Source organism: Pieris brassicae, chromosome 3, assembly GCF_905147105.1.
Source record: "Pieris brassicae chromosome 3, ilPieBrab1.1, whole genome shotgun sequence".
Taxonomy (NCBI): Eukaryota; Metazoa; Arthropoda; class Insecta; order Lepidoptera; family Pieridae; genus Pieris; species Pieris brassicae.
In genome coordinates, this window is record NC_059667.1 from 12,227,734 (window position 1) to 12,255,560 (window position 27,827).

Below are 27,827 nucleotides of genomic sequence, written 5' to 3' on the forward strand. Positions count from 1 at the left end.
GCTTCTATATTCATCTGTAATACATATCATAAAAATGTAAACATATTACATATACATTAATATTTTGTAAGTGCTTATAATCTGAACTAGACAAATATAATTTTGTATAAATATAATATAGTACCTGCTGCACACAATGCCTTAGATATTTTCTTTCTATGTTATTTATCTATTGGAAGCAGTTGTAACATACGTTGAAATGTATGAATTTCTTTCTAACATTAATATGTGGTCGTACAAAAGCGTAAAGCATTTATCAGATCAAAAATCTATGACGTGGGCCTGATCACCAATAGATGAACGCTACCTATGTAATAAATGAAATGACTGGATGTATGATAATCAGTTACGTAAAACGGAAGTTGTTTTTCGACATTGCTTTCCGTTAGTGTACGGTTCCTGGGGCATCTGGGTGTTTAAATAAAATAGGATTTTATGATACTCCATATTAACCACTCACGTACAACAATAGAATATCAGAAAAATAATGAAATGTTAATTGCAATGTAACGAATGAATGCAAAGTAACAGTTGAAGAGAGTGTCTACGTAACCTATACTCTGAGGGCGTAACTCCAACGATTTAGGCAATCGCCACGCTTATAAAACTAAGAAAGCCCGAGTGAGTAAAATGTACAGCCTTGGCTCGTACAGTTAAAAATTTATAAATACATGTTGTACCTGCCTCTCACCGTTTATGAGGGGCCATCGTCGCAAGCATTTCACTTTCAGTGACTTGCTTACTTGTTTGCAGCTCCATAGAAAAATAGAATTAGCTCGATGAAGTCTACTTTGGAGCGTATAAATTAAGTTCATAGTTTCAAGAGTAAAGTTTAGATTGCTGACACATAGTCCGATACTATGGAAAGAACAGTTGACCAACTTGTTGTTGACGCAACAAGTGGCTCTAGGGAACACTCGCGAACTAATAAACAGTTACGATACACTAATAAAATTAAACGAAATCGTTTCAATTGAAAGTGTTTTAGGAATCTGTTTATCGTCAGTATCAAATTTGTCAAGACAAGTTTTATTTTGAGCTGTTAAACTTTATGAGTTCTGATACCGACCTAATCAGACTAAAATACTATATTAATTTGAATAAAAGACGTAATATTTGGAACATAAACTTGAAGTATTATAATGGTAAAACACGTTTTGAAATTGATCGAGTAGTTTTTTAAGTTTATTCGATACAAACACATACTAAAGCCGTTCACATCTGTGACCACACAATTGTTTAAATACAATACAAAACAAAATATTTGGTCGACACGTAGGCCTTTTCGCAGCTTTTGTATTCTTCATTCAGCATTTCTAATTGTACTCATAATCGAGTAGTAATTGTCGACATCACAATCTGTGCCTCATCGGTCTGTATTTATTTTATTAATCATTATTTAGGCCTCTAATACGTAGGTGAATAGCAACGTCGTTTCAGAATAAGAGTGTCTACATAAAAAGTATGTGTTGGTGTTAAATTCACTGGATATATTTTATCACAAAATATCGTACATTGGCATAGAAGCTGAGCGATGCATACGTTACATGAGTTATGCAAATGTCTCATATAGGATAGTCCACAACAGTTTGGTATCCCCCGAGACATTCTCGAAACTTAACAATGTTGGTGCATTATTGAACGAACACTACACGATGTGTTTATGCCAAGATAAATTGGGTTTAGTAATAGAGCGCAGACTTCTGGACATTAATTTATGGCCGAGAATGTCCCGGACTGAACAAAAAGCTCGCTTGTGTGATATATTTCCCTTAACAAATGATATGCGTTCGTGCTTGAGAATTATCTTAGTGGTTTCGCCGGAATTTGCCAAAGCTAAGTCAGATAGAGATATTCAACGAAAAATAAAAGAGCATTGTTAGATTGACAACACTTAAATTTGCAGTTAGTTAAGCAACGTATATGGCCGATGGCTGGCCATGCGTGATACTCGTTAACCAACGAAAAGTCAGAAGTATTAGGTATTAAGTTCAAAATAAATGTCATATTGTGTTTAAAACGCAATAAAAATATTCAAATTTATTCAATTTGTATATGATTTCTAACAAGTCAGTTAGTATGTTCGTGAATAGGTATTTTACAAAACCTTTCTGAAATTAAACTTGTTAATTTGGGAATGCTTCTGAATAATAAACTCCATTATGCAAATTACACCCGCTTACGGCTTGTTTTCGGAAAGGTCAATCGATACTTGATCATGCCGTTTCTATAATTAAATAACGAGAAACGTAGCTTTAAAGAAATTATTATTATTCTTTCTATTTATATCATCTATATTCGTTTACACTTCGTTATATTTATAGAAAAGTAATAATAATAATAATAATTTATTTCAAGAATATGGTACAAAAAGGTGGTACAATAGTAATTTCGCATATTCTGCCATACAATGGCGCGCAAATTTGTCTTTAAATGAGTTTTACATTTTACATTATTAGTCCTGTTAAAATTGGTCAATTCTTATATTATTTGTATCGTACATATCGTATCAAATGTTATTAAATTTATAACAACTACAGTGTTTCTCGGAAATAATCATTTATTGAGTAATACATTTTTTCCATAAATAATACAAAAAGTCGATTTTTAAAGACTCTAGTCGGAAGATCTTTTAATTATTTTGGTAAATTATTGTAAACCTTTGTAGCCATACAAAAGGCGTTTTTTCTAAATAGTTCCAGATTGATTTTTGGCACAGCCAATTTCTCCCCGTGTCTACTTCTTACTTCTACTTCTACATTCGACTTAAAAATATGTATGTTTCTGTGCACGAATAGTACATAAAATTATACAGGATACAACTGGCGGCTTTATCGCTAAAAAGCGATGTCTTCCAGGTAACCATAGTAAGAAAAATAGCTAAAAAGAGAAATATGTATAAATGTTATAAAGAAATTATAGAATCAGCAAATAAATTAATAAAAAAACGAAAAAGCTAATCTGACGTATTCATGAATTGTGATACAAAATAATAAGACACAAGAATTACAAAAGTCACGGTTGAACAGAATAGGATATGGTTAAGAAATCTTTAAGTTGAAGAGTTTAAAAAATGTTAGGGAGATAGCCAATCGTATGGCGTCAGGCTGCCTATTCCACAACTAAATGGCGGAGATCCTAAACGAATTGCCTAAGAAGGATGAGCCGTGAGATGGAATTATTTTTATTTACTAAAAGTATAAGGTTTATATATAGTAAAGAGTGCAGTTCTCGGTTGGACCTAGGCCCTAGATGTGCAATCTTCTTTCTATATATCTAATAAACATACAAAATAACATAGATTCTAACAAAGTTAATCTGTTCACTTAGATCTTTTAAACTTTTTCAACAATGACAGTGGTTTACGCAAAAAGCTCTAGAAGGCCATGAAAGATTGGGGGGATTACCTACAGTTTTATTATAATATAACCATTACAAACGGACACCTATATATTACCCTTAAAAATACGGCAAAATTAATATAACAAAATGTTTAACCAGTGTATAAGGGATCTGATCCATTTATATCATTATTATATCTTTGATAAAATGTGTACCGTTTTCGTTACAGTTATGAAAGATCATTTCTCTTTGCGAATATAATCGAACTGACGCCTGGCTGAGTTCTCTATGTTCTTTCATAAAAACTCCAATTTTCGTACACATCATTCCATTTTTCGCGTCATTGAGTTTTTTGATCCAATAGCTTTTATACAATACTTATTGCGAATCAGACTTAAACAATAATTCAATTCCTTTGGAGTTTAGAATTATTTAAAATGTTGACGTTTTATATTTCATACATTTTCTCTACTGTATCTCTTCTAATAATATAAAGAGAAAGGATATGTATGCTTGTATAAAATATACTGAAAATCTTGCAATATTACAATGGTCTTTACGTCGGAGTAAAAAAGACTATATATATTTTTAAAATATTATTAAAACTATAATTTGAATCGGAGAGAGGCCGCTACACAGAACATTATGGCAGTAGCCAAGTTTTCTTGTATTTATTTCGTGTCAAAAAATATTGTTTAACTATCCTTTGATCTATTAGTAGATTATTAATTATTATTCCAATGGACGTATGAATAAGTTACGAAATCACCTTACATAACGATTTATTTAAGGAAACATTCGGTAAAAGGCCTTTATTCGATGGAATAAACTCTTTAATGAACTATAAGCAGAAGATAAGCATTAGGTAATCTTAAATTCACTAAACATTTTCGTTTCAAAATTTTCAGGACCACTAAAATACCTACAATTTGCGTCATGAAAACTCTAAACACTCGCAATATTGTACCAAGTACGTTTTAAGGATTATAACAAATTCATGTCGCTTGTTCCAAATGCATTAAACGAACAAGTAAATTTTCGCCTTAGCCATAACAACATAATGGCTAGTTTCGCCTGACTACCGGACAAAGTTTAAAGTTTCAAATATGTTAACAGGTGAATCGATCGTAGAGTTAGTGCTTCGAAATTGTTCCGATGGAATTTGTAGAAGTTTGCCTTGCGGGCATAAGTTGGTTCGTGTTAATTGATGTTCATAGTGCAGACTGTTTTAATATTTCATTATAAGCCGATGCAGCATTAACTTAAATAATATGACCAAGTTTCATTATTTCGTAAGAAGCTGTAATGGACAGATTTATAAATCTGTAAATATAATCTAAATCTTATATCATAAAGTAAATAAACTTTCTTTATTAGCCTTAACGAAAGGTGTTACTTCTGCAATGTAGTTCTCCATTAAAGGAATTGGCTTTCACACTGCTATCAGTAAATGTAATTTACGAATTTTGCTAAATCTATTTTGGCCTTTGACTGTATGTAGGGCACAGAATACCGCCATTTCATATGAAAAAATATTCAATTAAAAATTATCGTGTAATAAGAATTATTTATATTTTAAGCACACGTCTTAGTTACGATATAGTCCTTCTTCCTATTATATTAGTAGGTTAGCAAATATAATAAATTATAGAATTAACACCCCTCCCCCCTCCCGCGCACATATTCCCACCACAAAACCAAACACAGTACCGTGCAAATGCCCATGTAAAGCCAGTCATCTCGCTATTACCACCGTTAGATCTGTCATACTTTTCCCTACAACTTAACAAAACCCTTATCTAAATATAGTGACACATTTTTTTTACCCTAACTAAATTTCAATTTCGTTGTAAGCCAACGTTTGATCAGTCGACTGTAAACAAAACCTTTTCCACCTAAAAATAACGTAGAAACCGCAAAAGATGCCAAGATTAGCCTTAGTCATTAAACCACGAGTACATCAGTAAAACATTTTTCCCACTCAATTTACCAAAAGGGTTGCTGGGACAGGAAATGGATTGAGAATTGATGATGGGATGTCGCGTTACAACGGCTTGCATCGATTAGAAGATAAAAAAGTAGAAATATCAAAGTGAAATATTTAATATTATTATTAGTAAGAAAGTCTTAGTATTTCACTACCTAGGCCAGCCATAAGCTCTGTTACAAAATAAAATGCATTTTCATTTAATGAAAATGGATTTTTTTTAAATGAAATAATGTAATATTATTAACATTTATACCTACATATTTATCAAAGTCTCAGTAAAAAAATAAAACAATATTCTATTTGAAATGGCCACCTTTGGCTTTTATACAGGCTTTCAAACTGTTTGACCACAAATCTACGAATTTAAGTACTATTTCCAAGGGAAATTTCGCAACAGCTTGCTCCTGAGACTTTAAGAGACTAAATGTCACCGTGCCGTTGAGAGCAAGACATGTCCTCTAAAACTGACTATAATTTGAAGTCTAAAGGCTTGAGGTCTGGGCTAGGCGAGGCCCAGTTTTTAGCTGTTCAGCTTCGGAACAATGGTTTCAAGTCAGCCTTGGGTAGTTTGTGCATTGTAATCAGGTGCAGAATCCTGCTGGAAAGTCCACGGTATATTTTTTAAAAAGTTTATTGCTGAGAGGTTTCACAATATGATCCAAAATGTATCTTGATACACTTTGTCTGAAGTTTTTCACAAAAATGTAGTTTTGTGACTCCTAGATAAGAAACGCCCTACGAGACCATCCCTGAAGCAGGATAATGACCACGTTGCACCTTCCGACCACTTGAGTAGCTTCTTTAGCACCGTGAGCATACACTTTTACATTTTGCTTATTGTAGTGTTCCTCCATCGTGAAAATTTTTTCATCGGTAAAGTGTGCATTTCTGTGCTTTTAACCTACGTATCGCGACAGATGGCGTTTTGATCAATCCACTCTCTTTAATTGTAAAGATTGATTTAGGGCATGTCCTGTATATCGACGATAAGCACCGAGCATCAGGTCTTGTTTTATAATATGCGACAGAGTCGTTATCCCAGTCCAGGAACCTTAATTTCTCGCGATAACATTTTTTGCTTCTTAATAGGGTTTCGAAGAATTCTGGAATTCTTTAACAGTATAACAGCCTTTGTAGTTCTAACAGCACGTGGCCGCCCCGATTTTGTCTGGTCTTTGACAGACGAAGTGTTGTTGTATCTGTTGATAGTACGACATACGAACATACGGCTGATACCAAGCTTTTGAAGTGTCTGGGATATGATCGACGCGACGGCTCCGTACCCACTGTAGCGATCACTGCAATCTTATTTTCTTTAACACCCCACTCCATATTGTAATTTGATAATGAACATAAAAAAATATGAGCAATGGCGCAAAATCAGAAGAAGTTTTTAAAATCGAAAAAAAAACGAGGTCCAAATTCAGAATAATTAAAAAGTTGTAAAAAATGCATTTTCATTTGTAACAGAACTTATGGCCAGACTAGTTATATGCGAAACGTCAGGCTTTGATTGGATGCGTGCTTAAACCAATAATACTTTTTGGATTACGAAATACAGGCAGGTAATGCTGCCAGCATTAAGAATACACTGCCACCGGGCTCAAACTTTAAAATTTATTTTACTTGTTTCTTTATCCTTTTTTAATTATCTACATAAATAATATTCTAACTGTAATATTTAATATTAATAAGGTTTTCTTTAATGACAGATGTAGTAGATATTACATTAGTTAAAAAAAATATTTCGATATTATAATTATTAGTATTGCTACATTTACTTCCAAAGTTATGTATAAAAATAAAAATACGGTCTTGCGACGCTGGAACAGGCCGCTAAATCAGATAAGTTCTGATAAGTAATGCCGTCATGGCAATTCATACTGCCTAGATTTTGAACCTCCGAATGGGAAGCTGATGTCACTTTCATATGATTAAAATACAAAAGAATCATTTATATATTGACTACGCTGAATAAATTGCCAGTATTTTTCCAAAGACTGTTATTGAATTTCCAAGAATAACTAAACATTAAGGAATGTGACGATTTCTTTGAAATGTATCAGGGAGTTAGATAAATCGAGTGAATAATTGAAGAATTTCGAGTAACTACAGCAGTTTTATCGTAAATCCGAGCGGATTTCAATCAAGAAGATGGATTATAGGTTAATCTGGGAGATCAATGGGAGGCCCGAGTGGAGCCGGGGGAAGATGTATTCACATTATTTACACATAGAAACGCAAAATACAATTCGGGATAATCTTGATATATGCGTGTTGGTTTTTGTGGTTGGAGAATTTTGCATGGATTAGGACACTTTATTGTATTGAATGTCAGGTTAACAATAGACAAATGTTAAATTCATGCTGTAAAAGTATTTCTTTGTGAAATTTATTTTCTGAGCGTATTGTAAAAATGCCTAGTGTGTAAATGGGGACTGAGATTTGTTTAGGGAATTATGGTTTTATTTTATACTGAAGCGAAAATGTTTAAAAAAACACGCTACAAAAGCTGCAAATTTCTATGAATATTTCTAATCAAAACACTTCATCAACTATTAGTGTTCTAATGATATTATGTTATTCATTTATACACATTACGTTGAAATTAATAACATATAATTAACCAAAAACTTAGAAAGAACACCAAAAGTTTAGTTAATAACGCAGGAAAATAAACATACAACATATTCCCATGAAAAAGTTTACTCATCGGTACAGAGTGTTACATTAAAGAGAAAATTATATAGCTAATTACAAAAATATTTTAAAATTAATGATATTATTTTATTTAATTTCTGTATAATCTAAAATCAATGCATGAAAATTGCTAAAGGTATTTCTATCCATCTTTCATAAGACGGAGGTAAAAAATGATAATTTTCAAAATCCCCGATGCGATGAATATTTAGAAGATTTAATGAGAATTAGGTCCGTCGGGAAATCACGATAAAATTAAATTATTGAAAGTGCTGGAAAAGTGGATATTTCTCACGTGGTGTTCTAAAGTTAAATATTTTTAATTTTAATACTTAATATTACATGCACTGGATTATTTTATATTTTGTATTCTGTGCCAATTTTCTCGCATTTTTCCTTTCCCTAGCAAGTGTTCTTCTGTCACTCGTAAGAAAACCCCATAAGTGCAGAGCCGAGATTCCAACACTCGACGTATCATAAATACAATAATTGTATTTATGATATGTATTATTGGAAAGCGTAAAATGTATATTTGTACTTATTTATAATCGTTTCAATATACTCAAAGGGATGCGAAATTTCTTGATATTATTGCGTCTCGTCGACGCAATTCAAATGCAGGACTTGGTTCCAAGCAAACAAAAGAATTCTTACTTCTATTTGTATGAGTATAGATTCATGTTATTGTTTACGAGGTATATATTGTTTATGTTAAGGTGTCAATACCGAAAATCGACATCTTGACAGTCATATAACCTTTCCGGTGGGAGCTTTCTTTGCTAAGGAAAATGAGCAGTGCTCAGGAGGGTGAGGCTATAAAACAAAAGACGCTCGTCAAATCGTTGCGTTTGTTTGCGAGTTGTCAAACGTACGTATTATGACGTATCACGTCGCATATTGGACTAGAAAAACTATCAAAATCATGTAAATCATCTGTTTAAAATATTCATTAAAACTGAGACCAGCACCTTTAAACGGGTTGTAGTTATGTAGTTAGTAATTATTAATAAAGCATCATTCTTTAAAAAGGGTAAATATCATAAAGTATAACTCAATTCGTACGGTGCATATTCTAAACTAAAATGAAACTAACAATTGCGGTTCTAATAAATCAAGGATCTTCCACGAACCATAATTCATCGTGAATTTTGTTGTTTTAAAACCTAAGTACTATAAAGCTTTCGCACCAAGTTTCTTCACTTTAAGAGTAAATGAGAAAATGTGAGTCTGTTTACACTACACTCGGCTTTTAAATTGTTTTACCTATAAAGCTAGACTATCAGCTAATGAGGATTTATTTACGTCGCAGAAGTTTTTAATAAAAATGGAAATATTTTTACCAAGCATTTTCTCTTATTTCTTAGCATCTGGCTAAGATTAATAATGCGCCCTTATTTGCAAATAGTGTTTCCCTTTGATTAATTAAGAACGCGTAGCACTTTTAAATATAGTATTTTAATTATGTATTTAGAAATTGTAACACTTTTTTTGGTAATTATTATTTATTTTAATTTATATATATATTGCAATTTATTATTATTATATTCTATATTTAATAACCATAAGGTTAGAAGAGATATATTTTTTTATATAAAGGCAACGGAAGTGGTCTCAGTGGTTGTTGATTAGACTTACATATAAGGCGTACGTGATTTCAGTCCCCTGTTTCCGTTGTGTGAAGAAAAAATACAAATACTATTTTAATTCATATGCTAACGATGCAACATAATGAAATAGAACATTTCTACTAATATTATAAAGACTGTATTTTTATTGTTACTAAACTCGAAAACTGTTAGACAGATATTAAAAATACTTGAGTTTATTTCATAATTTACTTAGCGGTGGTTAGTGACAGCCACAGATGTATGACATCAAACTAGACTAAACCAAAGTTATAAAAAATTGTTTGTTGCTCGAGTTATGTAACCAAACTTTAGTTGAGTTACATATGTATATATTAGTTAATAATTAAAAGCGGAAACAAAATGTGTATGTTGTGACGGCGTCCATACGTTGGGTTATCTCTCTCCCTAAAATATGGCGAGGGGGCCGATGGCTAGCCATACTCGTGAACGGGTGCTACTTGTGGTAACTAGTCGTACTTGAATTCGTGTATGCGGTGATGTTAGTTATTTCGACTATGTATTTGCGTCTAGTTCCCGACGACGAGAATGTACGTGCGAATGAATTGACAAATGATCATGAAACAGATGCATAAATCTGTTTCTTTGAATATTAATGCGTATAGATTAAAAGCCAAAAAATCCTGAAAAGCTCTGTGGAGTAATAGTGAATTAAGAACTCTATATTATGTAAACAAGACAATTATTCCGATTTTGATAACTTCCGAGCTTTGCAAACTTCCAGCGTTTTTACAATTGGATTAATGGTAATGCTATTAATTCAGCCACAAATCCCCAGGCCACACGCTTCTGCGATAAGCGTTGTTATAAATTGATCTCTTTATCCTCGAATCTCTGCGTAAGTTTAAAAAAAAAACAACCATTTATAACTTTTTGTTTCGATAACATTTGAAACGCCCATTAAATAATTAAATCTTTATTTATTATTTATTTAGGCTTACATTAAACAAGATCAGATGTTTAATTATTATTTGTTGAGTATATTAATGATACTTAAGCACTGATAAATAGCATAATCATATAATTGTATTAATATAATTTACAAATTACAAGCGTTGTTTATAAAATTCAAAAATTTGTACATATAAACTGTTGATCTAGCGACTTAAGCATGCCATTCTCATCCCTGAAGTGCACGAATGGAATAATACTCGTTACTTACGGTAAACTGCGTTTACCAGCCTGGATAAAATTTAAAACTTCAATGGCGTGTCAGGCACAGAAGGCTATTCACTCGCTTGGTAGTACAAAAAATGATCACACAATAGATACGGATATCTGAGGTCAACGCTTAAATACATACATTTTACACATTAATCACCACCAACGTGTCATAAATAATCAATGAAGAAATGTATTTTTATATTTTTGCTTACTAGGGTTACATATTATGTAAGAAATAATAAAAAATCCTTTGCTTTGAGTCACTTGTTTCTAAGTAAATTGCTGTAATATACTTTTTGTTTCTCATCCACTGTATTATAAATTCGATATCTGTAGATTGCTTCTCTCTTAGTATTTTATATATTAGATTTTAAATAAAAATTACTTAGGTAATGTACTATTTTATGACCGCTTTGAACATGACATAAATTAAATTATAGGAAATTCTGTTTCCGGTGTAGCAATTTCGGACTTGTCTTAAAAACCCTAAAATAATCCTAATATAACAATACACTCATACTATCCCATGTCCCAAAAACAATACATAATTCTTTCTTAATATAATATTTGCAACTGAAATTTTCTATTAAGACTTATTGTTCAATAATTAAGATATTACAAGCGATTATCATTCTTATATCAATTACTGAAGACTTCTTTTTCTTTATTAATCAGTGAATGTTTATCATAATATTTATCCATATTGAAACAATCGCTGGCCGAGCAAATACAAACAAATTAGGCCCTAAATAGAGGATTTGTCTCATTCGATTTAATTAGGGTCACAGTATACAACGAAAACGAAATTCGACAGACCTCGAACCATTGGTGCTGCATTCTAGCGTAAAAGGGTAGCTCAGTTTGTTTAGTAGGTTGAGCGTTGATTTAAAGTGAAAACCGTTACGATAGACCGCACTTAGAAGACCCAATATTTAAACGTTATATTTTGAACTCGTTCCTAATACTTCACTTCTAAGTGGCCGCTTTCACAGTATTTGTAAGTAAAAGTATCAAAGTAGGTCGCATTCTCAAACTTAAATTTAATACTACGCGCCTGTCTCTTTCTAACAAATTATGTTTACGCTGTAAAGAAAAGAGAGATTTGATTTAGAAGATTTAATGACAGCCAATACGGACCGCTGTTTTCGCCATCCAAGTGTATAAAAACAATTTAATTTTGATTGAATTATGTCTCAACAGACATACACTATACACTGTGATAGTAAAAATGTATAATAATAAAAACAAATAATATTACATATGGGTCTTTGATTCAGACGTTTTTTTTATATTTAAACCACAGAACTAATATAAATCAAAGTTTGAGGATTTTATAGGCTGGCAACGCATCCGCGAACCCTCTGGCATTGGGAGTGCGTCGGTATCATTTATCATCAGGTGAGCCTCCTACGTGCTTGGTTACCACTTGTTATATCAGATGTAGGGCGAATATATCTTGATAGAATTATGTTTGTTATGTTTTTTGGTAAAATATAATACTCGTAAACCTATGCATGAATACTTTTATTTGAGGGAATAAAAATGTTCCCTTTATTTCATGTTTTACAAGACATTTATGATCTAGTATATTACTGGAAGGGTCGCGAAAGCAGGAAAAAATTTATTTTAATTTTATGTATTCAGTTCAGATATAAAACCAGCCAACCTGTGCCTTTACCATTTTTTGTGTTTATTATGTGGCTATAAATTATTTGAAATCTGGATTGTATAAAGAATAACGTCTTTCATTTGTGAAATATAATCAATAACGTCTTTTTAAATATAAAAATTATTATATTTTAATTTTACTAAACCAAAAGATAACCTAGCTATACATATATTAAAACATATATATTAAACTATGTTACGTATTTTAATTTATACATAGAACAATAATCTCTACATATGAAAAACAGGCTGCATTTCGGGACTTTTATCTCTTAAAGTTCCTTTATATTTTAAGAGACAAAAGACAGTCGTTTAGAATTATGCTATTAACATGGAAATGGCTGTTTCTGATGCTAAAATAATAACTTGATATCAGAGTTTACATTTTCTATAAATTCCTTAAAACTTTACTTACTTAAAAATCATTAAAAGCTTTGCAAATACGCCATGATTTAATGTGCACACGATAATAAAATTCCTTAGGTGATACGATACATTCACCTAAGGAATTTTATTATTTTTATTTTACAGGTGATTATATTAATAAGCCCTAAGCATTTTCAGTGAATGGAACTGGGCAACGAAACCACAAAACGTTATCGATCATATTCGAAACCGCAAATTTGTGACATTAATATGATCCCACAAACCGTTTAACAATATAAATTTACATGTATAAAGTATTTTTTTGAACAATAACCATATTTTACATTACTATACGATTTCTAAGTATTTGAAAAAAGAACGTACTCTTTCCTCAAACACTGGCAATGCACCCCCTAATATAGGTATCCTCGGGTTGTGATACCATCTTTTTTAGCTGTCCTGTAGGCTTGTTTGCACAAAAAAGCCTGAATAAATCATCATATTAAAATTCCAATACCCAATTTCAACAATATTGGGTTTAAATGATAACTATCTTTTTTAGAAATTGGTTCTCAAGTTCGCTTTATACAAAGTCATTGAAATAACCATATGAACTCATTCTAGAATGAATGAAATAAACAAATATGTTTTAACCTTACATTTGCGAAAAACAACATTGTGGTGATACCAGCGTGCCTTAGACCCACTATTTACAACAAAAAGACACACCCCTAAATGAGGTTGTACTACTGAATTACACCACAATTACAAAACACTTCATTGATCGGCATTTATCATTTGAACATTTGAGAATTAAAATTTTTACTTATTCCAGAAGACGCAGGGCTGTTCACTTATCACACACTCTAGTAACAACTTCAAATGAATTTGAGAAATATTTGGAATAAAAGAGAATTAAAATTAATTGTTCGTTTTAAAAATGACATTACATTTTAACTTCAAATGCCAACAAAGTCTAACCTATCATCGCAAAATGAAATCCAAAAGCACTCTCGATTGCCGCTATCGGCGACTGTGCCAAAGAGTAGGTATAGTTTGACAGATGAACTTGGAATGCCGCCAGTGCCATTCTGCGTACAATGACAAATTTTTACTCAATGCGCTGTAAATTCGGTTAAGTTTCATGGCCGAATTTAGAAGTCGCTTATCATTTTTATTCTTCAGTACATTAAACGATTATTTTCGTTTGGTCGCATATTATCTTGGATGTCATTTCCAAGTTATTTTAACTGAAAACTAGGACATGAAATCGAGTAAGTTAACCCTTTTATTAACCCATTTATTGTCATCCATGGTTAACTGTCAGTATCGGGCACGGTCACAAGTTCACAAGACCAGACGTGTCTTCTTTACTTTTTCCCACTCCATGGTTGCTATTCGATACACCTACATCAAAAAAACAACTAACACGATTAGTTTTGGCCTCAGATCTTTTATCATTTCCCTTTATTCAGGAGAAATTGTTCTGCCTTCTGTCACATGCCAACGACAATTTCCTTCACCTTATGAGAAAGCACTCGTAGATGGGCATGTACGAGTATGGGTTTCAAACAAACTGATGATTGAATGTATTTTAAAATTGTATAGTTGTGTGTTCGAGATTATTTAATTCAAACAAAAAAATCCTCTTATATTCAGCTCTGTGGGATTGCAAGGACCTAAAATTATTCGACTCTCTCCATCCGTGTCGCGTTCACAGTATGTGTCATCCGCACGTACCAAAAATAAAGCTGAGATAGCGAAACCCTTTGTACGTTTCTTGCTGACCAAAATTTGTTGACCTTTCATCGCTTTTATTTTAATGTCGGGATTTTTTTACTTTGGAAATAGTAGAAAAGGGTTACTCTATTGTGAGAATAGTCGAAATATTGTTTTAAGTAATTCGGAACGCGTATTTTAGTTCTTATTTCGCCGACTGAATTTTATTATAACTGTATTTTCGTTTATATATATTTAGAATGATGGAATAATTGTAATACACGTTGGTCGGTTATTAGTAAACGAATTGTGCTCCGCGCGTTTTAATTTGAGCGGTGTTCGCCGTACTAGGCTACTATATACTTGTCTATTAAGAAAAAAAAATATACAGCAATATCAGGCTCTGACCTAAGTGGTTGTATTATCAGCTCCTGAGTATAGCGCGTTCAGCTAACCATTCGACTTTATAATATTAGTACCTACTAACCTTACAGTATACAATAAATATGTAATTTATTTACAAGACTAAATTCCTGAAACTGTCCTGTGGGTGTAACACGGGTGTTAAGAAATAAAATAATTTTGTTGAGTCTTTATATGTTACAAAACCTAACATAATCTTATTAAAATACTATTATTAAATTACTGTTATTTAAAATATACTAAGCTTATTGAAAAAACGATGTTAATATAACTGAGTCAACAAAAGATTTTCCCTCAATAACGTGCAAACCAAATTTGCAGTTTTATCTACACAGTGGTTCCACGAGTTCATTCAGAGGTTCTGGGTTTTATTCCAGCGATACAAAAACGATTTCAGTTTAGGGAGAGTAATAAACGTGCGTTCTAATCTTAAACCATATCCATAAAACAAACGCAAAATTGTCTCTGCTCTATTTTCTATTGAAACCACCGTACTATACAAACATTTGTACTATATATATAAATGTATTCGACTAAACGTTAATTTTTTTCTATCACTACACACTTCCCGACACAGTGGAATGAAATTCGTAAATTAAATCTAAACGTCCGAAAAACGATTCGTAATACGACATGCTATTACATTTCAAAGTGAGTTGTGACGAAGGTTCCTTTATTAGATCGTTTGTAGAGCCTTTTTATTTATATCTACCAAAACAAGGTCAGGGGATGGAAAAGATATTTCCTTTCCCATGGGGCGTCATAAAATCTTACAGGAAGTTAGTTTTGGCGCTCACGGAGTTTGAGGCGTAAGCCGCATAATGTACATACATCTTTATTTATAACCTATAAAACTTTCGCTTTGAGATTTCATAAGAGAATCTTTTAAATATTAAACTTCTGATTTGAATTTTAAAAAAAATAAGCCCTAATTCAGCCCTAGGCCGGGAGTTCCCCAGAACCCGCTCCTTCCGATTGACCGTATTCAACAAAGAGTGATTTAAATCGTCAACGACCAAGAGATGTGTAAAAATACAGTGTGTTCGAAACACTTTTTATTTATAACTTTCGGATATAGAATTTTTGATATTAATATGTTTTTTTTTCTTTTTGGTTATTTATTTTTCATCCGGAAAACTAAAACTTTCTATACTTACATATTTTTCTCTGTAATTTATAAAACAATGAGTTCGTTATCCGTGACATCTTCCTATCACCTACAAAATTATATTGCAGTAAAAAAATGCAAATACTTCAGTGCGCTGTTTTGAAATTCAAAATTGCATAGTGATTTCGTCTAAAATTTTAATTTTAAATTTTTTGGTTTCGATATTTAAAGCAAATATTTTTTGCTTGAATCTATTCTATGTTCGGCTAAAATATAAATAGTGATTATATGAGACAATGCAAGGACGATGTGAGTGTCCATGGGCGGCGGTATCACTTAACATCAGATGGGTCTCCTGCCCGTTTGTCTAGATGTATGTATGTGGAACATATAATCTATATGTTTAACACAATAAGGCAATCTACATACAGTCTCAAGGTCCGTAATACCAGGCAATTATAAACTGGAGATAGTGCATATTAATCTGAATTATTCGTTTAACAATAAGAGAATGCTATATCAACGCTATATGAAAATATAATTGCCTATTTCGGTGTATGTAGAAAACATTGTTAGTTTTGATGAATTTTTCATCACAAACTGAATACAAATAATTTTAATCTATATATAAGGACACGCTACATATAGCCATGATATATAGGTATACATATATAAAATCGACATAAAGTTTTTTTTTGTTACTGGGATTCTAAAAAAGGTATTTGATATCAAATTATTTAATATCAATAATTAAATCATAAGATAGATTGTTATATATATTACAACGTGCCTCTCTTTTTATAGATTTAAACAAAATATTTATATTTACTTATTATATCTGAACAAAATCGTAATGACAAGCCTAAACTCGTTTTAAAAATAACTAATACTAATAAAAAAACTACCAATTCTAGAGAGCTCTTATTGTAATTAGAAAACAAAACCAAATTTAAAAACGCAATCTGTTTAACACAAATAAGGTTAAATATTTAAAATTAACTAATCCAGCTATTCCTAACTCCGCGAGACCTCGCAGGCAATTACAAAGTTTAATTACAGCGATAGTAGAGGCCTTGTCAGGCGAGCTAGGGCACTAGGAATCTGCCGTCATCGTGATTTTGCTACGATGTTACGAACAGGCGCTATTTATGTCAAAATGTAGATTATATCCGACAACTGCTCATAGTACGAAAAATGTGTGCCTAATAATACATAACCTACCAGAACCCCTTTATTTGTGTATAGCTATTAAGGTAACTGAGTTTTATTGTTATATTATTTTATTTAAGTTATAGAATAGTTATCTAACATTGAAACAAAATTATATGCACAACAATATTATGTGAGATTGTAGTGCAGATATGGTCTGATTAAAATTTATTACTCTATTACGAAAGCGCGAATTATCCGACACATCCTAGAAAAGCTTAATACATGTGTTGCATTCCACCATATTATCAATTTCAAAGCAATCTCTCGCTACCAAGGAATGCAATTTTATTTGATCCCGTTTGCAGTGGGTAATTAAAGTTAAGGGAATCCGAGAGTTTCCAAGAATGGTAGTTTCGTTCCGTGTTCGAGTGTGTAATGTTGTGTAAGGAGTTTGTGAATTCTCTTGGCTCCCATTTTTAACTTACGATGTTTAAAATAAAGCTGGTTGTCACGTAGAGGAAATTGTTACTTATGCTACATTACCAGAGTTAGGGTTTTACTGTTATTTACTTAGCCCTGAGCCACTGTTGGGGATGTGAAGGCGGTTTAAACAAAAGTATTAAATAATAATACTATTAGAAAGCAATTTTAAAAGAAAATGTATTTTCCAATTTAAAAACGAATCTAATCTTTCAGAAAACCGGCGTAAAGTGATACAAAAGGTTCGCCTTCTTGTACTCGCGTTTCGTGCGGTGAGAAAGATTCCCGGAGCCCATCCTCCCCCCTCTACAAGAAATATGAAGGTGCAGAAGAATCAGAATCTACCCCAGGGGGGTACCACACGCGCTTGCGGTGGAGAATCCCCCTCTGGGCGTCCACCACCGGGACACTCAGCACCCGGTGGTGGACGCACAGGCTGCCCTTCGTATTCTGGGGGGGGGGCAATTCTGCGCTCTTTAAAAAAAAAATTATCGATCTCGGGGCAAACGGAGCAATCCAACAAAGGCACCCCCATCCACTCTCGCCATGGACTTCACAAATATTAGGGGGCTCAACTCCAACATCCACGCTGTCCACTATCATTTAGAGACTGCGAAGCCGGCCTTGCTCTTTCTTACCGAGGCTCAGATTTCCTCCCCGGCTGATTAACTCTCTTCTTACCTCTCCTACCCGGGGTACAAATTGGAACATTCATTTGTGCCGCGGGCTGGAGTTTGCGTGTACGTCAGAGAGGATATCTGTTCTCGTCGCCTCGGGACGCTTGAAGGAAGGGACTCTAACCTCTGGCTGCGCGTAGACTGCGATGACCATCCGCGATTCTACGCATGCCTGTATAGGTCCCATAGCGGAAATACCGAAACTGACCGACTCATTGAGCACATCCAAATGGCTACAGATTCCCTGCTCAAAAGGATTCCTACCGCTGAAATCGTGATACTTGACGATTTTAACGCCCACCATGCCGATTGGCTCGGCTCTGAAACCACCGATCACGCGGGAAGATCCTTTCACGACTTTGCTTTAGCCTACGACTTGACGCAAATGGTCCCTGCGATTACGCGAATACCAGATGTGGATGGTCATAAACCTTCTTTGTTGGACCTTCTGCTGACTTCACATCCGGAGACCTACCAAGTCTCTGTTGACCCGCCATTGGCTTCATCAGATCATTGTGTAGTACGAAGCATTGTGCCGCTCACGCGCCCTTTACGGCCTAGCTTTGCGGGCTGTCGCCGTGTGTGGCACTATAAGTCAGCAGATTGGGACGGGATGCGGTCTTTTTTTGCGTCCTACCCTTGGGGGCCCATTTGCTTTTCGTTGAGTACTCCGGATGCCGTCGCTGACTCTGTCGCTGATGTGGTCCTGCAGGGCATGGAACTTTTTATTCCATTCTCAGCGGTGCCGGTCGGTGGCAAGTCCCAGCCTTGGTTTAGGCGTTCGTGCAAAGAGGCTTTGCGCCGTAAGCGTGAATGCTTTAATGCCTGGGCAGAAGCGGCGACATCCTGTGATGCGGCTATCGGCGAACATAAAAAAGCATACAATTCAGCCTCTAGGTCCTTCAAACGGGAAATCGCTAAAGCAAAATCAGAGCATATTGCCAGGTTTGGTGAGAAATTGGCCCACCTTCCTTCGGAAACTCGAGCCTTCTGGTCTCTTGCCAAAGCTGTCCAAGGGAATTTCTGTTAGCCCTCTATTCCACCACTGCATAGGGAGGATGACTCACTGGCCCATACTGCAAAAGAGAAGGCCGATCTTCTAGGCTGTCTCTTTGCGTCGAACTCAACTTTGGATGATCAGAGGAAGGAACCACCGACATTATTGCGGTGTGATACTACGATGCCTGAAGTTACATTCCGGCAACGTGCTATCCGTAAACATTTATTTTCCCTGGACATCCATAAGTCGAGCGGGCCTGATGGCATCCCCCCAATTGTGCTGCGTACTTGTGCTCCTGAGTTGGCTCCGGTCCTAACGTGCCTTTTCCGGTACCTGTACTCCCTCAATACTGTTCCGAAGTGCTGGAAGACAGCTTTGATACATCCGATCCCTAAAAAAGGCGATCGCTCTGATCCGTCCAACTATCGCCCAATTGCAATAACCTCCTTGTTCTCCAAAATAATGGAAACCATTATTAACGGCCAGCTCTTGAGGTATCTAGAGGGCAGCCAGCTGATAAGCGATTCTCAGTACAGCTTTCGTCGTGGTCGCTCAGCTGGTGACCTCCTTTTATACCTTACACATAGATGGGTAGAGGCAATTGAGTCCAAGGGGGAGGTGCTGGCGGTAAGTTTGGACATAGCGAAAGCCTTCGATCGGGTGTGGCACAGAGCACTGCTCTCGAAGCTTCCAGCCTATGGGCTCCCCGAGAAATTATGCAACTGGATTTCCAGCTTTCTCGCTGATCGGAGCACTAAGATCGTCATCGACGGAGCATGCTCCGACCTTAAACCCGGCAATGCTGGTGTCCCACAAGGCTGTGTCCTATCCCCGATCCTGTTTATTCTGCATATTAATGATATGTTGCAACTTAGCAACCTTCATTGCTATGCGGATGACAGCACTGGCGATACTTTTTACACGGGCCGGGTAGGTATTTCTTGGGCTGTTGTTGATGAGTGCCGGAACAAACTTGTGTCTGAAGTCGAAACTCTTTTACGTGTGGTCTCGGGCTGGGGTAGACTAAATCTAGTCCAATTTAACCCCAAGAAGACACAAGTCTGCGCGTTTTCCGCTAAAAAAACTCCCTTTGTCGATACTCCCCTCTTTGAAGGCACTCTCCTTAAAGCCTCAGCTAACATCGGAATATTGGGCGTTGACATATCGAATAACTTCCAGTTTCGCGGTCATTTGGAAGGGAAGGCCTCCAAAAAGCTTGGTGTGCTCAGCAAGGCGAGACGGTACTTCACTCCGGGCCACCGCTTGCAACTCTATAAAGCGCAAATTCGGCCCCACATGGAATACTGTTCTCACCTCTGGGCGGGAGCTCCCCAGTACCAGCTCCTTCCACTTGACCCTATTCAACGAAGAGCGGTTCGAATCGTCGACGACCAATCACTTTCCGTGCGGCTTGATCCCTTGGCGCTGCGTAGAGATGTTGGGTCCCTCTGCATCTTCTACCGCATTTTCCTTGGGGAGTGTTCAGAAGAGTTGTTCGATCTAATACCCGCAGCTGAGTTTCATTATCGGACGTCAAGGCAAAATACAAAATACCATCCGTATCACCTCGACGTCCGTCGTTCCACAACTGAGCAGTTTTTGCCGCGCACCACCCCTATAGGGAACCAGCTGCCCACTGAAGTATTTCCGAACCAATTCGACTTAGGGTCCTTCAAGAAAAGAGCGTACCAATTCTTGAAAGGCCGGCAACGCACTTGCGAGCCTTCTGGCAATGTGAGTGTCCATGGACGGCGGTATCGCTTCACATCAGGTGAGCCTCTTGCCCGTTTGCCTGCTATTACATAAAAAAAAATTCAACGAGATCTTCTTTTGTTCTATTATTTAGAAAAATAACGTCCCAGACCAGTATATTCTGCACCTTATTTGCAATTAATATCATATTAATATAAACGTCCGTCCGTCCGTACAATTTTGACTGAAGTACATAAATTCATTAACCCAGTAACATATACGAGATAATGAAATACAGTTTTTGCATCCCGTCCTACTAGCACCCGAGCCAATTATAAAGTTTAATGAGGCGTCGGCCACATGCGTCCCTTTCTATCTTTATTAGAATTTATACATCCACCTCTTTCTTTCTAATATAAAACTGGTGTGTAGCAAAATTACATCTAAAGAGTTTTAGTTGGTCATCAAGCTAATGTTAGAAGTATATTTATTTAATGTATGCTGGTAGACAAATTCGACCTCAAGTAAAAGCAAAGGTTTAGACTCAATCAAAAAAAACAATACATTGAAATAGCTTTCTATATAAATAACTAATAATTCCTATGTAGTTAATGTTCATAGTCGGAACTTGGCTTGAGTCAAATATATATTTTGGATTGTTTAGACTACATCGATATAGAGTTTCAATATATTCAGTACCAAAATCTTCCGATACACTTTTGCTAAAGTGGAAAAACAAAGAATGCTTCGTTGTTTTAAAGCTATTAAAGTAAGGGTTTCTCTCGAAAATCATTCCTTCCGGGAGTATTTTCAACTCGTTAAATTTCATTATCTAAAGTTCTAAAGATCTAAACGTCAGTTATATATCAAAACTGACTTCAACTGTTCAAGAAATTTCATTAAACTCAAGCCCTTACTTCAAGTCTAGATTCCTTTTTAGAAATCTTTTATTCAAATCAATGAGTTTCTTCATAATTAAAATTCTGTAGAATCATACTAGCTAGGCTGCGGCATCTTTGCCGAACTTTATTAAGATAACAAGTGTTGTTATCAGTTTAAAATATGTAATTATATGCCTTTTTAAATTTATCAACATTTTAACAAGTTAATAGTTAGTAAAATATAACCATTTTTTAAACGTTTACCAGTTATTGTTAAAAAAAACGATTTTACAAATGATTAATGAATTGTTTCTTTCTTTTCAGAATCTTAAGAATCAAATCATGACAACGAATGTGTGGGTGGAACAGGTAAGCTGTATTATATGATTCTATATTTACAAAACCGTTAAAAAAATATGACTAAATCGTCTAGAGCTTCTATGATAAGCATTTTATGGTGAAATGGGGTTACTTTAAGATGTTTTGTTATATAATATTTTATAGATTGCACAGAAATCGATAATTTTCAAATATAAATAATCCTTTTAACTTGTTATGGGATATATGTATCCTTACGTATCCTTGAAACTAAAGCTTGTACGAAAAAAATAATAACATACGTCGTCGACGTATATAATACGTCGTCGACGTATATAATACGTCGACACCGAAACTTCTTAGTTCGCAAATAAAGCCATTTAGAAAAGTCAAGACGTCACATCGACCGTAACAGCTTGACAAATGATGGGGCATCCCCATTGTACAAAAGGTAGGACGCACGTCAATAACAACCTGACTAATAGTGTTGCTATTCACTTTTTATCCCATCCCCAATGACCTGAAGGTCCTTAATCCCCAAGCTAAAGCATATATGGCGTATTTATCAGACATATTTTACTTATAAAACAATAATGATGTAACTGCATTTATTTTCATAGTAAATATATGTAACACGACGGTTTAAAGTACATTCATTTGGCGCTATTAAAACTTTAACCCAAAAAGAATGTCATGAAATTCTTTGGCAAAATGTTACTAGCATATAACATTAAGATGCTATTAAAGATATAACTTACGTATTTGTTGACACACTGCAGTCAGAAAATACCATAGATAGTCACGAATAATAAATATACTATCAAATTTTGCTACATGAGATTAAAATTATGATTAAATGATTGTATGGTAGTTATTTTTTACACGAAACCTAGTATGACGCATATTTTATTACCAGTCTCATTAAAATAATTTTAACAAAATGTTACATGTATTTATTTGATGCATCGCACGCTACGGTGCCCCGCCCACGTAGCTTTTGCTACAGCATAATCGTTTCTAGCTTAGCGTGTATATATCTTCTGACCCCTTTTTACGCTTGTAATAAGCAGTAAACATGAAAGTTGAAATAGTAATTAAGTAATCAGGTCAATCCTGGCCGTAGACTTGTGTAAACATGTCGTGTTGATCGTACGTTTTCTCTATACTAAGTGTATTGTAAAAGGCAGTTCTATCATCTTAACGCTTTAATGATTTTGTTTTATTTTATGGACGTTTATAAGTTTACATTGTATTACCTATAAATAAATAACTGAACTAATAGACTTAAATGCAAATTTCATATCAATAGATAGAAAGTTAAAGCATATATAATATAATATAATATAATATAATATAATATAATATAATATAATATAATATAATATAATATAATATAATATAATATAATATAATATAATATAATATAATATAATATAATATAATATAATATAATATAATATAATATAATATAATATAATATAATATAATAAGTCATCATCCACCTTCTGGATACGAGTATATCAACTATGCATAACATTTTTCATCAAATGTTCAGATCACAAGCTGACTATATTCTATATTTATATTTTTGCTGTTTCAAGTAATATGTCTTAGCAATCATCCAATAAGTTACGAGATGTTGTAAAAAAGCAATCATTTTATATTTTCCTGACAAGTCCTTATATTGAAAGAAGCTCAAAGCACTTCTACAGTAAATTCCTTAAAAAGTTGTAGCGATTCGTTTATCAAAGTTACTCTGTTTGAGTTTAATGTTTTTAAAACTTCAAGCGAATTCTGAGGTCTGTTCCTTCAAAACATTTACCAAATATGTACTTGAGAATAAGAATAAATATTGTATTATAAATAAAAAATATACTATAATTTTTGTTGTGTTTGTAAGACAAAAGTTTTTGTGATTAGCTTATTAACTTATAGGATGAACGATGTATCCACAAAGCCGGGTCCAGTTCTAAAATCGGTGGAAGGAATCATTAGAATATTTGGTAACGACAAATATTTATGTATACTATAGTTCGCAGAGTTTTTTTTAGAAAAAAAATATTATTTTTATATTAGAATTTAATTAAAATACGACCCCAAAAACGTTTTGGCCTCCAAAACTTTTCTAAGACTTTCAGCAGGTCCTCCACTTTTTGGGTCGCAGAGCCAGCGAAGTGAGAGTGTGTGCGTTAAAATGTGCAACTAACTGTGAGTTAAACTAGTAAAAAAATACTCTAACCACTTTTAACAATTAAAAATAAATAAGAAACAGCTCGCTGTATCATTTACGACGGAACATAATATAAATTAATCAATATTTTTCCTAGGACAAAAATAATTGATGCTTGTAAACTCATGTTTTCATACCAAAGTTTACTTCGAATAAATATTTTGATCTCCAAAAATAATGTCGTAATATGTAATGTAATAAATAAATATAAATCACACAGTTCATTCTGATCATAACATTTTTATTAGATCCGACGATATCTTATAAAGTTCGGTGACGTAAATAAGAAATAAAATAAATTGTACGGGAAAACACAATGCTTCGTATTACTTGTAGGATATTTTAAATAACATTTTTCCAGCATATTATACGTACGCACGTTTATTAATAAAATATTATAATATTCGTATAATATATAATTCTTATGTTTATAATAAAATGTACACAGATAAAAAAGTCAGGATATAACTAAATTTTTGTTCGACTTGGATTTTAATTGATTTCCATAAAAACTGCAATAACCCATTTTAGAGGGAAATAGAATCTACATTCACGTGTCATTACTCAAAAACGTGTTAACTCCAAGCAAGAATGATTAACGAGTATCGGATATGGACAGGGGATAAAAAATAAAACGATATTGTATCTGCACTAGATTTATATCTGAAGTGGGCTTTGATTCATGGCTGGTAGATACAGTTTGTTGTTTATGAAAACAAGGCTTGTGAAAAATACTCTATTTGAATTTTTGGGTGAAAGGAAAATGTTTATATGACCTTCGGATGTATCATGAACTTTTGTTGTAAAACTGAGGGTTGAAGTCGACCATGAAGCGACGAACTTCGGTCATAGCTACTTATTTTCTATTCGTTTTATAATTATAATTTTAATATGTCAAATTAAATAATTGATTATGTTACACACGTTTGTCTCTAACAATCCACGAATGTCAAATTAGAACACATCAAAATCAGTAAATCGAAATTTCATAATCAAAATATTTTTTTTTATTATTGAACAAGTTCTAGAAACTTACGGATAAAACATAAAGGTGATATTAAAATATTTTCATACTTCCATGAACACATTTTGTATCGAAGTTTAGTATTCAACATAAACTCCAATACAAATTTAACGTTTTCGTCCCTTGAGATATGTTCCATATTTACGGTTCAATAATTTCTAAGCTATGAATAAATATTAGAACTAAAAGATTGCGTTAAAATTATTAATTATTTTTAATTTATATAGTTTTAAAATTTATAATTATTATTTAATTAATTAAATTAAATACTCTCTATTAATTTTTATATATAGTAAAGTGACTAAAATCTTACAATATCAATCGTTACTGTATTTTTTTTATAATTTTCCCTTCGATTTTATATGTCAATTATATAAAATATTAAAAATAATATTATTTACTACAAGATTTCTAGTCGAACGTTATTCTTAAAAATTTCATCGTTACTGTTGTTATTGATTTTACATTTCGTTAGGGCATGTTTTTCTAAAAGTGTAATATTATGCAAACGGGCAGGAGGCTCACCTGATGTTAAGTGATACCACCGCCCATGGTTTCACTTTGCCAGAAGGCTCGCAAGTGCGTTGCAGTCCTTTTAAGAACATTTATTGGTGTGCGGCCAAAACTGCATTAAGAAATACTCAGTTGTGGAACGACGGACGTCAAGGTAATATGGATGGTATTTTGTATTCTACCTTGACGTCCAACAATGAAACATTAGTCCGAACAACTCCTGATGTAGCAAACACAATACTAAGTCTGTTCCATTGTTTGTAATTTTAAAGTAGGCTCAATCGTTTATTTTTACGTACCGTCATCAAAGATTAAACAAATCACAGCTAGGGTAAACCGCAAGTATGCTGAACACTACTTCGAGTCTGTAGTCATCTAGTTACAAAATTTTCTACATTCTTCCAACTGTAATTCCAAAAAAGAGTACACTAGCAGAACCATCCCAAAGTTGGTTTAAGCTTTGTTGATATTTGGCATTTCATTCGCATCAAAAGTTATTCATTTGCCGACCTGAATACTTTATGAAACAATGGAACTCTTGATTTTTGTTTGACTTATCAACCTTTTGCATTTGAAACGTTCTTATACGGATCACTTGCCACTTACAGATAAATAAAATAGAAAGTCGTTTGCTGAGAGTTAAAGCTATTGTCCCAACGACTAGGATTATTATATGAATATAATTTGAACATATTATTAGTGCAAGGTTTCTTAATTGGAAATAAAAATAAATGGAATAGTGGAAAATAAACCAATATTCTTCTCATACTTGAATATAAATTAAAAATAACGAGTGAAAAAGCTAGTTACGATTGAGAAACAAAACACAACACATGATATTGTAATTACCAGGGTCACATAAGTAGGTAGGCATTTATTGAGTTCTAATAAATATGGACAAGAAAAAAAGTCCAGTTAAAATCGGACTCGTGAATGAAATTAAAGTCTTTGCAAACATTTAAAATATTTCAAATCCCTAAACATTTTTCTTAAGAGTCCGTGTGAATTTACTTCTAACATGGCCTAAATTCCCGTGGTTATTTACAACATTAAGTCATTTTCATTAAGTCAACGTTCTTCAAATTGAGTTTTAGCAACAGTAATTTCCCCGTACAAGCTCCGCCAAAATAATAATTGACTTTCATTATAAAACGTTACCGTGTAACAGTTATGTTGCGCTTTGTCTTCTATTTTTAGTACTAAATGCTTATAGCATATGCATATGTATAAATATTATATTATTCCCGTTGAATTCTCTTATATGTTAGCTATTGACGTGTTAAATGGATTCATATAATGAAGGATCTTTTAGCGTACATTCTACCACATTAAAAATAATTACGGATAGTTTATTGCCAGTTCTCTTCCGTTCTACGCCCTTGATTTGAGAACTGACGGTAAATGTAAAATTAGAAGCATTTCATATACATTTCTGTTTTTGATGTTTATAAATAATTTTGAATTTGAATTTGAATTAAGCATAGAGAGTGTACAAAGGAGTGGTTCTGATTAATATCTCTAGCTCAGTTTCATCTTTAGTACCGTTTGTATAACCTCGACGTTCGTCGATCCACAACTAGGCGTATTTTAAGGCATTTGCTACGCACCACTGCTGTGGTTCCATCTGCCCCTCGAGGTATTTGCAATCCAATACGACCTAGGCTCGTTCAAGAAAAGGCCGGCTACGCACTCGAGAGCCGTCTGGCATTGAGAGTGTCCATGGGTGGCGGCGGT

The 27,827-nt window shown here is 33.7% G+C and overlaps 1 protein-coding gene across 1 annotated transcript in view; it reads left to right on the forward strand.

Moving 5' to 3' along the window:
• Positions 1-27,827, forward strand: part of LOC123706673 (acetylcholine receptor subunit alpha-like 1) — a 153,352-nt gene that overhangs the window by 114,099 nt on the left and 11,426 nt on the right. Inside the window, exon 5 of the mRNA XM_045655992.1 lies at positions 22,333-22,377. Coding sequence (XP_045511948.1) covers positions 22,333-22,377 — 45 coding nt within the window. The remainder of the gene's footprint in view (positions 1-22,332; positions 22,378-27,827) is intronic.